The sequence below is a fragment of the Hypanus sabinus genome, unplaced genomic scaffold (assembly GCF_030144855.1).
Source record: "Hypanus sabinus isolate sHypSab1 unplaced genomic scaffold, sHypSab1.hap1 scaffold_122, whole genome shotgun sequence".
In the NCBI taxonomy this organism is placed as follows: Eukaryota; Metazoa; Chordata; class Chondrichthyes; order Myliobatiformes; family Dasyatidae; genus Hypanus; species Hypanus sabinus.
In genome coordinates, this window is record NW_026779281.1 from 659971 (window position 1) to 676225 (window position 16255).

The 16255-nt window shown below is 42.9% G+C and overlaps 1 protein-coding gene across 6 annotated transcripts in view; it reads left to right on the plus strand.

The window, feature by feature from the left end:
- The window catches only part of LOC132386579 (NACHT, LRR and PYD domains-containing protein 3-like), a 203367-nt gene that overhangs the window by 40404 nt on the left and 146708 nt on the right, over window positions 1-16255 (plus strand). For all 6 annotated transcript variants that reach the window (XM_059958870.1, XM_059958864.1, XM_059958868.1 and 3 more), the window contains 6 exons: window positions 1822-1914; window positions 5087-5250; window positions 7169-7340; window positions 8900-9066; window positions 10741-10912; window positions 11011-11076. In XM_059958870.1, coding sequence (XP_059814853.1) covers window positions 1822-1914; window positions 5087-5250; window positions 7169-7340; window positions 8900-9066; window positions 10741-10912; window positions 11011-11076 — 834 coding nt within the window. The remainder of the gene's footprint in view (window positions 1-1821; window positions 1915-5086; window positions 5251-7168; window positions 7341-8899; window positions 9067-10740; window positions 10913-11010; window positions 11077-16255) is intronic.

Sequence of the window (16255 nt, forward strand, 5' to 3'; positions counted from 1 at the left end):
CAGGCCCATGTGGACATGGCGCAGCCGGTCGACATTCAGACACTGCGGCGCAGAGGCAGACTGCCCAAACGGAGTCTGTTCCAGACTGTTTGGGAGGTGTATTTCTGGTTCTGGGGGGGGGGGGATTATGTGGCGACCAACTATCTACACAGACGAACTGGCTCACAAATAACTCGCGCGCGGGAAGAGACTTTTGTAATGCATCTCTGACGTCATATCTGCCCGGCGAGGGCGGGAACAGTACTGAGTAAAAGCCAGTGCCACGAAGTTTGAGTAAACCAGCCTCGAGTGCTGCTTATTGACTGAGTGTCATTATTCCCAGCTCTGTGTGTAGCACATCGCTACAATGCAAAGGTCATCTTCAGAGGCTCAGCAATCTCCTTACTCGATTTCTACAGTAGCATGGAGTATATCTGATTCAGTCCCGGCGACTTATCTCACTTAATACCTCTTTAAAGGTCCAGCACATGCTCTTTCTTATAGTCCATACAGTCGTGCGTTTCAGTCCGCGGTACGTCATCCCCACAATTGCCAAGGTCCTTTTCACTGGTGAATACTGAAGCAAAATACTCAGTATCTCAGAATATTTCAATAATCGGCAGGTTGTGAAACATCTGTGAGAAGGTAGTGGTGAAACTTAACCAAACTAATTTGCCATTGCTGGCCACCCCCCATGGATTTATTGTACCTGTCTCACCCTCAGCTCCAATGTATTTTATTAAGGTCCTTTACTAGCAATCAGCAAACATACAATCGTGTGGCCATGAAACTGAACTGTACCCAAGTGTAAGTTTATCGTATTTGAGTGGATAATAACAAGATACATTGCATCCGTCTGTCCCCAGCTGTGTACTCCACTGAACAAAGCACAAATGTGTAACTGATTCCCCTTGCATTTACCACACCGTCACTGATGTGACTCGTGACCATAAAAAAGCATCATAAATACAAAACACAGAATACAGTGCTGATAGAGAACAGTTACATGGCTCCTACACTCAGACTCAGCTCTGATACAGTTTCTTCCACCCGAAATATTAACATACTCTCGTCTTGTTGATTAATTCCATTTTTTTTTCTTTTAGTTATATTGACGATTTTTCCCAACTGGCTGTGTTGGAAGTATGGAATGTCAACATTGTGTTTAACAAGGTGTCATGTTACTAACTATCTGATAATAGCCAGGTTATATGCTCAAAGAAATCTTAACCGTTTTGGTTTTGGACTTAAATTCCTGCAGGAAAAACTATAGTGGTTCATGGCAAGATGTCAGGATGCTATGTGTGACATTGCATTGTTCAGTTTGTCAGAGTGTTTGTCTCTTGATGCAATAGGTGTCAATGCCAGGTAATGTTAAACTGAAAGGAGACGGTGAGAATCAGGTGTGACTGAGAAATCTGTATAATCCAGTGACGAGAGGAATAGAAGTTTCATCGTCAGCAGAAATGATTTAGCCCACACTGCTGTAACAGTTGTCCATAACACCACCCATGGTAGGAGGACCAAATCAGCAGGTGCTTTCTGCTCAATCTGCCTTGCCATTCCATTGACACATCATTCCCAGTCCAGGACACAGGATTGGTTCCTTAAAGGGAATTGCCTGCAATATAGTGAGTAGATACCCTGCAGAATCCCGGCACAGTGTACAATCCATGGATAGTGTGGAAATGGACATTGTGTGACTGTGGGTGCACCAGGCAATGTCACGGCTTCAGTGGACAAGCCCAATATGTTTGGAAGTGTTTGCCTCAGTTTAAAAACAAAATGGTGTTCTCCTTTAAACCCCAGTGAATGTTTGACCCTCCCTTTTGTTTGTTACAGAGCTGCCAAAACTGATCACACCTGTGCTCAAAATGGGTCAAGGTGCAAGCAGTGGAGGAGTTCCAGTGATGTCAACATCGGGAAAGGATACAGGTATGCTGGCGAGTTATTTTAATTTATAAATACTCTGCTCATTCTGTGTCTGGGTTTAATTCAATATCGGCAATTCACAAAATATTGGTGAAAACTGAACAGAGAGTTGAGAGAGAGTTGACATCTCTGGGGGAAACACAGTCACATGTGCAAGCAGTGCAGTTACCGTCTGCTCCTGCTGCTCTAACGTATCGTGATGCACATTAAAATAGCAAGTTACTCCAGAAGACAAGACATACTGCAGATTCTGAAAGTTTTGGGCAACACAAAGGCACACAAAAGATTTGCAGAACTCAGCAGGTCAGGCAGCATCCATGGAAAGGATTAATCATTTGACATTTTGGATCAGAACCATAAGGAATAGAAATTAGTGTGACAATATCTCGAATTTCTGTCCCCTCATTTCCAGTCCGATGAAGGTCCTTGGCCCAAAACATTGATTGTTTATTCTCCTTCATAGATGCTGCCTGAGATACTGTGTACTTCCAGCATTTTGTGAGAAATCCCAGAGATTTGCCAAGGAAGGGGTTGACCAGGCAGGCAGACAGTAACCTAGAGCAAAACGGTGGTGATGGACAGTACCAGGACAGTGTTGGTGATGGGTTACTATATTATCTGGAGTTTGCACAGTCCTTTCAAAACAGAGAGGTATATTCCTGGGGATAAAATAAGAGCAGTCTTCAACAGATGGAACTACATAAAGTGCACAAAACTGTGCATGGCAGTACAATAAGTAATTAACAATTCAACCCCAGGAGACTGATTCTCTGTGTGCACTCCATCGATGCCTCTCATGATTTTGTATACCTGTGTCAGGGCTCCATTCAGCTTCTGATGTTCCAGAGAAAATTTTATCCAGTTCTTCATGATAGCACATGCCCTCTAAACCAGGCAGCATCCTGGTAAACCTCTTTTGTTCCCTCTCTAAAGCCTCAACATCCCTCCGGTAGTGGTGTGATCGGAATGGTATGTAATTGTAATTTGCGTAGGGTGGTTAAGTTGTTGAACCCCAAGGATCTGATCAGGTAAATGTTCACACTGTGACAGAGAACACAGTGAGACACAGGGAAACGTGTTTGCTAGAGGGAGAGTTTTCACAGGACATTTTGAGGAAAGAGGCAGAGAGCTGGCGAGTTTGAGGAAAGGGGTCACACCGCTCTGGGGCCTGCAACTACAGATCCCCACCGGAGTCTGTGTGGAGAAGGGGCGATCTGGAGAATGGAAAAAAAAAACTTATATTTCTTCACAACAAATAGTGAAAACCTTCCCTTGCCAGCCACTGCCCCTCCTGAACAGCCTCATCCTGAACCATCTTCCAAACTCCCCCCGTTCCTGCAGATTATCTTTTCTCAGAGTTGGGCGTCCACTGAAGTTCCAGTCACAGAATAGTAATAATAGCATCACTTTAATTAGAAAAGCAGGTAACATCCCAACTGGTCTGTTCAACCACAGAGCTGCAGGTGAACCCCACTGTGTTCACATCTGCACTCCCGAGTGCAAACACTGCTACAGTGTTAGAGAGGATGAGACTGGGGACATATTCCTCAGCTCAGTCCACAGAAGCTGAAATTCCTGTCTGCCGGTGTTGTGTGATGGACACTGTGGAAGGATGAGAGGTGGGAATTAGGACAGGGAAACCAAGGGTTCTGGGATCGCGGCAAAGGACTGAACATATCTATAAATTAGTTAAATTGTGACTGTCTGGATGGGAAGCTCACTACATCCATAAGCCCATCATGCCTGTGAAAATGGAGCCCGGGGCAGTGCATGGGCTCAAGAGATTGTAAGACATCATCATCGCAGACTGAGTTGGATTACTCAACTGCACATTAAACAGAGGAGAGAGCGTAGGAAAGACAAATATCACAAAACTTATTAATATTGCATCAGACCATGATTTGTCTGAATAGTCGAAGCTCTTAACATAAATATAGGGAATCTCGGCCAGAACCCTGGTTCAGTCTCTCTCAATTACAGGAACAAATCCCAAAGATGATAATTTAAATTTGGCACCAGAGATAGACCAATCAGGAAGTTTACAAACAACATACGTCTCTGAGACCTCTGTTAATGCTGTTCCAGTCCACATCCAGTCAATGAAATCCCTCTGTTCCTGAACACAGGTTAAGTAAATCGCTACAAGCTTGTTTCTCATTGTCCATCATCTGGTTTACAGAGGGAACCCACCCGACAGTGAAATTCCCAACCCATTTCTGAATATGAAACAGATACAGTCCCTGATTATTGAACAGCATCACTTCTACCACTGTCACATTCTCTAAAGTAAATATGTCCAGAATCAATGTTTTCCTATCACAGCCAAATACATTGAATGGAGACTCCACACACCCCTGACAGGGTCCTGACACATTGTGAGACCCCACACATCCCTGACAGGGTCCTGATACACTGTGAGACCCCACACACCCCTGACAGGGTCCTGACACACTGTGAGACCCCACACACCCCTGACAGGGTCGTGACACACTGTGAGACCCCACACATCCCTGACAGGGTCCTGACACACTGTGAGACCCCACACACCCCTGACAGGGTCCTGACTCACTGTGAGACCCCACATACACCTGGCAGGGTCCTGACACACTGTGAGACCCCACACACCCCTGACAGGGTCCTGAAACACTGTGAGGTGAGAAAATCTGTAGAATCGGGAATTCTAAACACCACACACAAAATGCTTGAGGAACTCAGCAGCCAGACGTCAGCTATGGTAAAGAGTAAAGTGTTGACATTTTGCGAAGGGTCTCGGACCGTGACATCAATTGTATACACATTTCCATAGTTGCTGCCTGAACTGTTGAATTCTTACAGCAGTTTGTGTATGTCGCTACTCATGGTTGGATTTATAATATCCAGTGTATCAAATATTTCTTTACACCCCTAACTCCACGTGAGACCACTTTCAACCAATTAAATTCCTTGGGGTCATATCCATGTTCCTCAGTGCACTACTCACTGCTCTGTCTTTTGCAGTGAAATTCCTTCTCTGACCTGTCCTTCCAAATTGTAACACATTATTGTGTCCATTTCGTATTTCGGATTCTGGTTGGCGACGTGCTGCACAGAAACCCCGTCTTTAGGATCCAGAGAGAAATTTGTGGTGCATTAGGTGTTTGATAATGTCTTTAATTTTCCCCATTTCCCTTCACAGATCTGAGAGTGATCACTGAGCTCCTGGCAATCTGTGACAATTTCCAGCTGCTGCAGTTGACGGACTTCTACCGGGACAGGCTGGAGCAGGCGATGGAAGGAGGGGTGCACGGAGTGAGCCTGGCGTTAACGGCCGAGAATCAGTTCAGCGGAGAGGAACATCGGGTGAGTGGGAGGGAGAATGGGTTTGAATTTTCACACATTACCGGACTGATGGGTGTTGGAACTCTGATTCATCGGAATATCAAAGCATAAAGACAAATCACAAAAAAGTATATATAATTCTTAAAAATGTGAATCTCAACCAATGATTGAAAAAGTTGTAAATACCCCTGCTGGTGGCTCAATGTTCAGAGCGAGGCGAGTAGGCAACATTTCTATGATGTTGCAATAAACGAGTTTAAATGGAAATACGGTAGGAATTTTTATTTCATGAAGACTGTACAGTGTGACGGCAGAATGTCTGTGAGAACTGGGGCATTATCAGTGGATGCCACAGGAGCTCGAGTGTGCTCTGTTCTGGGTGAAGATGATTGTGTTACAATCTGTAATTGCAAGGCTTATTGAGAAAGTAAGGAAGCATGGGATCCAAGGGGACATTGCTTTGTGAATCCATAACTGGCTTGCTCACAGAAGACAAAGAGTGGTTGTAGACGGGTCATATTCTGCATGGAGGTTGGTGACTCAGGGATCTGTTCTGGGACCCTTACTCTTCGTGATTTTTATAAATGACCTGGACGAGGAAGTGGAGGGATGGGTTACTAAGTTTGTTGATGACAAAATGGTTGGAGGTGTTGTGGATAGTGTGGAGGACTGTCAGAGGTTACGGCAGGACATTGATAGAATGCAAAACTGGATTGAGAAGTAGCAGATGGAGTTCAACCCAGAAAAGTGTGAAGTGGTTCATTTTGGTAGGTCAAATATGATGGCAAAATATAGTATGAATGGTAAGACTCTTGGCACTGTGGAGGATCAGAGGGATCTTGGTGTCCAAGACCTTAGGATGCTTAAAGCAGCTGCACAGGTTGACTCTGTGGTTCAGAAGACGCACGGTGTATTGGCCTTCATCAATCGTGGAATTGAATTTAGGAGCCGACAGGTGATGTTGCAGCTGTACAGGACTCTGGTCAAACCCCACTTGGAGTACTGTGCTCAGTTCTGATCACCTCACTACAGGAAGGATGTGGTTGCTATAGAAAGGGTGCAGAGGAGATTTACAAGGATGTTGCCTGGATCGGGGGGCATGTCTTATGGGGATAGGTTGAGTGAACTCGGCCCTTTCTCCTTTGAGTGACAGAGGATGAGAGGTGACCTGATAGAGATGTATAAGATGATCAGAGGCATTGATCATGTGGATAGTCACAGGCTGAAATGGTTGCCACAAGAGGACACAGGTTTAAGGTGCTGGGGGTGGGGGGTAGCTATAGAGGAGATGTCAGGAGTGTTTTTCACTCAGAGGGCTATAGGTAAGCCCAGTAATTTCTAAGGTAGGGACATGTTCGGCACAACTTTGTGGGCCAAAGAGCCTGTATTATGCTGTAGGTTTTCTATGTTTCTATGCAAACGGTGTGGATCGGGGAATACTGCCATGTTGTAATGTGTAATCACTGAATAAACCTCCACTGGAAAAGGCAAAGGAAAGGCATCAGGTGTCAGCCGGTAATCCGCTGTCATGTTGGACACTGGCGGACTGAGGAGATGAATCACATCATCTTTTCTGCAACTTCCCAGAGACTACTCACTCTGTTCTAAAAACCTTCCTGAATTCTTTCTTCATCTGTGATCGTTTTTTTTTTCTGATTTATGTTACACTGTCAAATCCGGTGAGGAATTATTTATGGATTTGGAGCCTCGTCAATGAAGCAGGTACAGACCAGCCAGGATCTCATTCACTGGTGGAACAGGTTCACGGTGAATGTCCCTCCGTGTGCTCTGCACTCAGAATGTACAGTCCATGTCCAGACAGGATCAGCACCCGTCCGGGTGACTGCTTAGTGTGATCCCGTTACAGAGCACATCATTTATTTCTCATTCCCTGTGTGAATCTGTCAGTCCCCAATATGTTCACTGTTACTCTTCACAGAAAATCTCTGATCTCGCTGATAAGGGAGAGCGGGCGGACAGTTCTAAACTCCTCCTGAGCCTGGTGATGGAGAAAGGCTCCCGCGCCCCAAGGGTGATGTGGGAAACCTTTGTCAAAATGCGGATTGGTGTTCCAGATTTGGACAAAGTACTGAAGGAAATCCAGATGTATGGTGAGATAATATCTGAGATTAATTTAAATTTAGATCGCAACACAGCACACTTTACAAAAATGATTTCCTTAATTTATTTAAATTCAAACAAGTTGTGATCCTTCCCATCGACCCATTCCCACTCAACTTTTACTGAGGTTTCTCAGTGAGCTGAACAGTAAGTGAACATACATTGAACATTGAAGAGTATAACACAGGAATCCGCCATTAGGCAAATAATATTGTGCCGAAACAGCTATGAAATAAATCAAACAAGCCTGAACTCTAATCTCCCCTTCCTACACCAAGTCCATATGCCTCCATCTTCCTTGCATCCATGTGCCTATCAAAACATCTCTGAAAAACTTCTAATAATTTGCCTCTACCACCTTACCAGACAGTACGTTCCAGGCAGCCACCACTTTCTCATTTATAAAAAAAACTATCCCTCATGTCCCCCTTCATTCTATACCCCCTCAGCTTCAATATATGCCCTCCAGTAATAGATACTTAAACTGTAGGAAATCGATTCTCTCTGTCCACTCTATCTATGCCTCTCATAATCTTGTAAACCTGTGTCAGAGCCCCCCCCCCCCCCCCCCCCCAGCCTCTGATGATCCAGAGAAAGCAATACAATTTTATCCAGTCCCTCATGATAGCACATGGCCTGTAAACCAGGCTGCATTCTGATAAACCTCTACTGCTCCCTCTCTAAAGCCTCAACATACCTCCGGCAGTGGGGCGATCGGAACGGTACGCAATGGCCCAGATGAGGCTGAAGCAGAGTTCTTCAAGTTGAACCTTGACCTCTGTTTCCACGGTTGTAATTTGTCTCAGGTAATGTTAGGAATCTCATAACATTCAAACTGTCTCGGTTTATCGCTGCCTGTCAGGTTATGAGGCACCATTTGCCCATTGAAGGCAAGTTTCTGAAGTTGGTAAACACAGGTGTAAATACTGAGAACTGAATGCCTCCAAAGCTGATCCAAGTTGGAACTGCACGCAATACTCCGAATTAAACATCGCGAACAACCCATTTGACTCCAACATGACATGCCAATTTCTCTGCTCAACAGAGATGCCAAGATCTGCAGATTCCGGTAATCTAAGCAATGCACGCAAAATGCTGGAGGATCTCAGCAGGTCAGTCAGCAGCTATGGGAATCAACGTTTCGGGAAGTGTCCCGGCCGCCAACGTCGGCTCTATACACGTTTCCTTAGTTGCTGACTGACTGCAGAATTTCTTCAGCATTTTGTGTGTCTATCCTCAACAGTTAGATTTATAACATCTGGTGTATCAGAGCTTTCTTTACAACCCTATCTCCACATGACCCTACTTTCAATTAATTAAATGCTTTGAGTTGTATCTAGTTTCTTCAGTGCACTCTTCAGAGTCCTTTCTTTTGCTGTGTAATTCCATCCCTGACCTGTCCTTTCAAACAGTAACACATTAGTGCGTCTATTTCAGATTGTGTTTCATCACTTGCTGCACAGAATTCCTGTCTTTAGGCTCCAGAGAGAAATTTGCTCACCAATAGGTGTTTGGTATTGTCTTTAATTTTCTCCATTCTCTGTCACAGGTCCGGGCTCAGTGATCACCGAGCTCCTGGCAAGCTGGGACGATTCCCAGCTGCTGCAGTTGACGGACTTCTACCGGGACAGGCTGGAGCAGGCGATGGAAGGAGAGGTGCACGGAGTGAGCCTGGCGTTAACGGCCGAGAATCAGTTCAGCGGAGAGGAACATCGGGTGAGTGGGAGGGAGAATGGGTTTGAATTTTCACACATCACAGGACTGATGGGTGTCGGAACTCGCAATCATCGGATAATAAAGCATAAAAATATTTCACAAATAAATGTATATAATTCATAAAACTGTGAATCAGAAGCAATGATTGAAAGAGGTGTAAATATCCCAGTGGCAGCTGAATGTTCAGAGTGAGAGGAGCGGGTAACAATTGAACGAGGTTGCAATACATGAATTTAAATGGAAATAGAAACATAGAAAACATCGAAAACCAAACGTTGCTGGCAGCCCATTCCACGCACTCACCACTCTCTGCATAAAAAAATAACAACTTACCCCTGATATGTCCTCTGTACCTACTCCCCAGCACCTTTAACCTGTGCGCTCTTGTGGCAACTATTTCAGCCCTGGGATAAAGCCTCTGATTATCCAGATGATCAATGCCTCTCTTCATCTTATACAGCTCCATAAGGTCACCTCTTATCCTCCGTCACTCCATGGAGAAAAGGCCGTTCACTCAACCTATTCTCATGAGGCATGCTCCCCAATCCAGGAAACATCCTTGTATATCTCCTCTGCACCATTTCAACGGCTTCCACATCCTTCCTGTAGTGAGGTGACTAGAACTGAGCACGGTACTCCAAGTGTGGTCTGACCAGGGTCCTATAAAGCTGCAACATTACCTCTCGGCTCCTAAATTCAATTCCATGATTGATGAAGGTCAATGCACTATGTGCCTCCTTAACCACAGAGTCAACCTGCGCAGATAATTTGAGCTTCCTATGGAATCGGACCCCAAGATCGCTCTGATCCTCCACACTGCCAAGAGTCTTATCATTAATACATATTCTGTCATCATATTTCACCTAACAAAATGAAACACTTCATACTTATCTAGGTTGAACTCCATCTGCCACTTCTCAGACCAGTTTTGCATCCTATCAATGTCCCGCTGTAACCTCTGACAGCCCTCCACACTATCCACAACACCCCCAACTTTGGTGTCATCAAATATAGTAGGAACTTTTATTTTGGGAAGAACATGCAGCGTGACAGCAGGATGGCTGTGAGAACCTGGGTATCATCAGTGGGTGCCACAGGAGCTCGAGTGTGTTCTGTTCTGGGTGGAAATGATTGTGTTACAATCTGTAACTGCAAATAGTGTCGATTGGGGAATACTGCCATGTTGTAATGTGTAATCACTGAATAAAGCTCCACTGGAAAAGGCAAAGGAAAGGCATCAGGTGTCAGCTGGTAATCCGCTGTCATGTTGGACACTGGCGGACTGAGGAGATGAATCACATCATCTTCTCTGCAACTTCTCCTGTGACTGCTCACTCTGTTATAAAAACCCTCCTGACTTCTTTCCTCATCTGTCATCGTCATTTTCTGATTTTGTTTTACACGGTCAAATCCGGTGAGGAATTATTTCTGGATTTGGAGCCACGTCAATGAAGCGGTCACAGACCAGCCAGGATCTCATTGACTGGTGGACCAGGTTCACGGTGAATGTCCCTCCGTGTGCTCTGCACTCACAATGTACAGTCCATGTCCAGACAGGATCAGCACCCATCCGGGTGACTGCTCAGTGTGATCCCATTACAGAGCGCATCATTTCCTTCTCATTCTCTGTGTGAATCTGTCAGTCCCCAATATGTTCACTGTTACTCTTCACAGAAAATCTCTGATCTCGCTGATAAGGGAGAGCGGGCGGACAGTTCTAAACTCCTCCTGAGCCTGGTGATGGAGAAAGGCTCCCGCGCCCGGAGGGTGATGTGGGAAACCTTTGTGAAAATGCGGATTGGTGTCCCAAAGTTTGACAAAATACTGAAGGAAATACAGATATATGGTGAGATTATTTCAGAGATTTTTTTAATTTGGATCGCAGCACAGCACACTTCAAAACTTTACAAAAATGATTTCCTCAATTTGTTTAAATTCAAACAGGTTGTGATTCTTCCCATCGACCAATTCCTGCTCAAAAATTACTAAAGGTTCTCAGTGAGCTGAAAGGTAAGTGAACATGCATTGAACATTGAAGAGTATAACACAGGAACAGGCCATTAGGCAAATAATATTGTGCTGAATCAGCTAAGAAGTAAATCAAACAAACACAACCTCTAATCTCTCCTTCCTTCACCATGTCCACATGCCTCCATCTTCCTTACGTCCATGTGACTGTCCAAAAGTCCCTTAAAAGCTTCTAATAATTTGCCTCTACAACCTTACCAGACAGCCACGACTCTCTGATTTAAAAAATAAGCTATCCCTCACATCCTCCTTCATTCTACACCCTCTCACCTTAAATATATTCTCTCCGGTAACAGACATTTCAACTGCCGGAAACCGATTCTCTCTGTCCACTCTACCTATGCCTCTCGTAATCTTGTAAACCTGTGTCAGAGCTCCTTTCAGCTTCCGATGAACCAGGGAAAATCTAATTTTATCCAGCCTCTCAAGACAGCACATGCCTTCTGAACCAGGCAGCATCCCAGTAATCATCTTCTGCTCCCTCTCTAGAGCCTCAACATCCCTCCGGCAGTGGGGTGATCGGAACGGTACGCAATGGCCCAGATGAGGCTGAGGCAGAGTTCATAAAGTTGAAATTTGACCTCTGTTTCCACCAACGGTTGTAATTTGCGTAGGGCGGTTCAGTTTGTTGAGCCACGAGGATCTGACCAGGTAAATACTGGCACTGTGACAGAGATCACAACTGGTCTGTTCAACCACAGAGCAGCAGATGAACCCCGCTGTGTTCACATCTACACTCCCGAGTGCAAACACTGCTACAGTGTTAGAGAGGGTGAGGCCGGGGGACATATTCCTCAGCTCCGTCCACAGAAGCTGAAATTCATGTCTGCCGGTGTTGTGTGATGGACACTGTCGAAGGATGAAAGATGGGAATTAGGACAGGGAAACCGAGGGTTGTGGGATCTCGGCAAGGAAGGTGCAAAGGACTGAAAATATCTACAAAAGATATTGCAGTTAAATTGTGTCCGTCTCGATGGGAGCTCACTACATCCATAAGCCCATCATGTCTGTGAAAATGGAGCCCGGGGCAGTGCATGGGCTCAAGAGATTGTAAGGCTTCATCATTGCAGACTTAGTTGGATCACTCAAATGCACATTTAACAGAGGAGAGAGCGAAGGAAAGACAAATATCACAAGACGTATTAATATTGCATCAGCCCATGTTTTATCTGATTATTCGAAGCTCTTATCATAAATATAAGGAAACTCGGCCAGAACCCTGGTTCAGTCTCTCTCAATTACAGGAACAAATCCCAAAGATGATAATTTAAATTTGGTTCCAGAGATAGACCAACAGGAAGTTTACAAACTACACACGTCTCTGAGACCTCTGTTAATGATGTTCCAGTCCACATCTGGTCAATGAAATCCCTCAGTGTCCCTGAACACGGGTTTAGTAAATCACTACAAGCTTGTTCCTCATTGTCAATAGACAATAGGTGCAGATGTAGACCATTCGGCCCCTCGAGTCTGCACCGCCATTCTGAGATCATGGCTGATCATTCACTATCAATACCCAGTCCCTGCCTTGTCCCCATATCCCTTGATTCCCCTATCCATCAGATATCTATCTAGCTCCTTCTTGAAAGCATCCAGAGAATTGGCCTCCACCATCTTCCGAGGCAGTGCATTCCACACCTCCACAACTCTCTGGGAGAAGAAGCTCTTCCTCAACTCTGTTTTAAATAACTGACCTCTTATTCTCAATCCATGCCCTCTGGTACTGGACTCTCCCAACATCTGGAATATATTTCCTGCCTCAATCCTATCAAATCCTTTAATTATCTTAAACGTTTCAATCAGATCCCCTCTCAATTCCAGCGTGTACAAGCCCAATCTCTCCAATCTCTCTGTGTAAGACAGCCCTGCCATCCCAGGAATCAAGCTAGTGAATCTATGGTGCACTTCCTCAACTGCCAGAATGTCCTTCCTTAAACCTGGAGACCAAAACTGTACACAATATTCCAGGTGTGGTCTCACCAGGGCCGGTTTATAGAGGGAACACACCTGACAGTGAAATTTCCACACCCATTTCTGAATATGAAACTGACACACTCCCTGATTATTGAACAGCATCACTTCTACCACTGTCACATTCTCTAAATTAAATATGTACAAGATCAATGTTTTCCTACACTGCCTATCACAGCTGAATACATTGAATAGAGACCCTACACATACCTGTCAGGGTCCTGTCACACTGTGAGACCCCAGACACCCCTGGCAGGGAACCAACACGCTGCCAGACCCCATACACCCCTGACACCGTCCTGAAACACTGAGACCACAGACACCCCTGATAGGAACACAACATAACTATGAAACCCCAAACACCCCTGTTCGGGTCCTGACACACTGTGTGACCCCACACATTTGACAGTGTCCTGACAGTGAGACCCCACACATCACTGACTGAGTCCTGACATACTGAGACCCCAGTCACCCCTGACAGGGTCCTGACGCACAGTGAGACCCCACACACTTGACAGGGTCCTGTCACACTGTGAGACCACACAGAAATCTGACAGGGTCCTGTCACACTGTGAGACCACACAGAAATCTGACAGGGTCCTGACACACTGCGAGACCGCACACATACATGACAGGGTCCTTCCTTATTACGATATTTTTATTCAGAAGAAAAAAAACAAGATTTACAGAGTGCAACACATAGATACATCTCAACATAAATTGTGTACATTCATATATTGTAATAAAATTGATCAAAATGTTATAGCATATCATATAAAGGTAATCTGTAATCAAAAATTTAAAGATGGGTCATACATCGTAAAAGAAATTTTTTAATATAAAAATATCAACCCCCTACCAACTAACAAAGAAAAAAGCTGATGATCATAGATAATTAGAAAAAAAACATATTTGTTTAAGAAGTAAAGATAGAAATATACATAAAAGTCTGTGCACTGTTAAACTTTATAACTTGGAAAAGTAATTTAGGAAAGGTCCCCAGATATCATGTGATTGTTTCGAATTTAGGACTGAGCAGCAGATCTTTTCTAAATTTAAATAAGACATAATATCACGTAGCCATTGGAGATGTGTAGGAGGGGTAGACTCCTTCCATTTAAGCAAGATTGCTCTTCTTGCTAAAAGAGAGGTAAAATCTAAAACCTGTAGGTTAGGAGTATTTAAAGTTATATCTTCATTTGCAATAATACCAAGCAAGGCAGTAAGGGGATTTGGGTCAGAAGAGAATGACGGGCAAAGAAAGATGATTTATTAACTCGTTTAAGAATTTTATTCCATCTTTCATCAGAAATCTGACAATTTAGGTCATTCTCCGAAGATTTTTTTATTTTATCTAAAAAGTCTTGTCTAGAATCAATCATCAAATTATAGATAGATACTGGTAGAAGAACCATTAACGAAAGGTTTAAAATTTCAAAGATCATCCAATAAATTTTTATCAGGACCTATAGGAAAAGTAGTTAATTGGGAATGTAAGAAATCTCTTATTTGAAGGTATCAGTGAAAATGTGTTTTTGGCCGTGCAAATTTAGTTGGCAATTGGTCAACTGAAGCAAGAGATCCTGAGATAAACAGGTCCCAAAAACAGTTAATACCCAGTTCATCCCTATCCTTAAAGATATTGTCAGTCATGGAAGGGATAAAAACATAATTAAGGAGAATAGGAGATGATAATGAAAAATTCGCTAAACCAAAAAAATTTCTATATTGAGACCAGATCCTTAAAGTTTGCTTAACGATTATGTTATCTGTTGTTTTATTTGCTGAAAAAGAAGAGTATGATCCAAGAAGAGAGACAATAGAGGATTTTTTTTTTTTTACAGAATTAACTTCTAAGGAGACCGCCATGTTGGGCAATCTTTACGATAAATATAATAGGACCAAAAAGTAATGTTCCTTATATTGGCAGCCCAGTAGTAAAACCTAAAATTGGGTAAGGCTAATCCATCTATCTCTTTATTTCTTTGTCGGTTATCTTTACTTAAACGAGCTTGTTTATTATTCCAAATGTAAGATGTTAAAATTGAATCTAAGGAATCAAAGTAGGTCTTAGGAATAAAAATAGGCAAGGCCTGAAAAAGATATAAAAATTTAGGAAGAATCTTCATTTTAATCGAATTAATACGGCCAATTAGGGATAAAGAAAGAGGAGACCATTTAGAAAGTGTTTTTTTCACATAATTCAATAAGGGATTTAAGTTTTCTTTAAATAAATTCTTGAAGTTTTTAGTAATTGTTACACCTAGATATGTAAATTGACTTGTAACAACTTGGAATGGAAATTTGGCATTTGATGACATTAGGTCATTTAAGAAAATAGCTCACTTTTATGTAAGTTCAGCTTATATCCTGAAAAAAAATATGAAACTGGGAAATTAAAGAAAGAACCGAAGGTAAAGAAGTTTCAATGTTAGAGATAAAAAGTAAAATGTCATCAGCATATAACAACAATTTGAGTCCTACCTTCCCTGAGTATACCAGAAATGTCCTTAGATTCTCAAAATGCTATTGCTAAGGGTTCTATAGCTAAAGCAAAAAGTAAAGGACTAAGACAGCAACCTTGTCTAGTTCCCTGCTGTAATTTAAAGGGCTTAGAAATTTGAGAGTTAGTACTAACCCGAATGGTAGGAGACAAATAAATTAATTTAACCCATTGAATAAAATTAGGCCCAAAATTAAACTTTTTTAAGGACTTAAAAAAATAATTCGACTCAATCCTATCGAAGGCTTTTTCTGCATCTAAGGATAATATACACCTTTTTTTTGGATGGTGAATCTATCACATTCAATAACCGACGTATATTAAAATGTGAGTAAAGATTTTTAATATATCCTGTCTGGTTATTTGATATAATAGATGGTAAAATATTTTGAAGTCTTCGAGCTAAGATTTTGGATAAAATTTTTGAATCAACATTTAATAAAGAAGTCAGTCCGCATGAAGAACATGCAGCTGGATTTTTTTTTAAGAATAAGAGAAATAAAAGCTTCATAAAAAGATTAGGGAGTTTACCTGATTTAAAGGACTCTGATAAAACAGAGGATAAATAAAGTGTAAGTAATGTAGTGAAGGTTTTACAAAACTCCCCAGGAAAGCAATCAGGTCATGGGGTCTTAACAGAATGTAAAGCACTTATAGCCTCAGCCACTTCTTCATTGGAAATAGGCT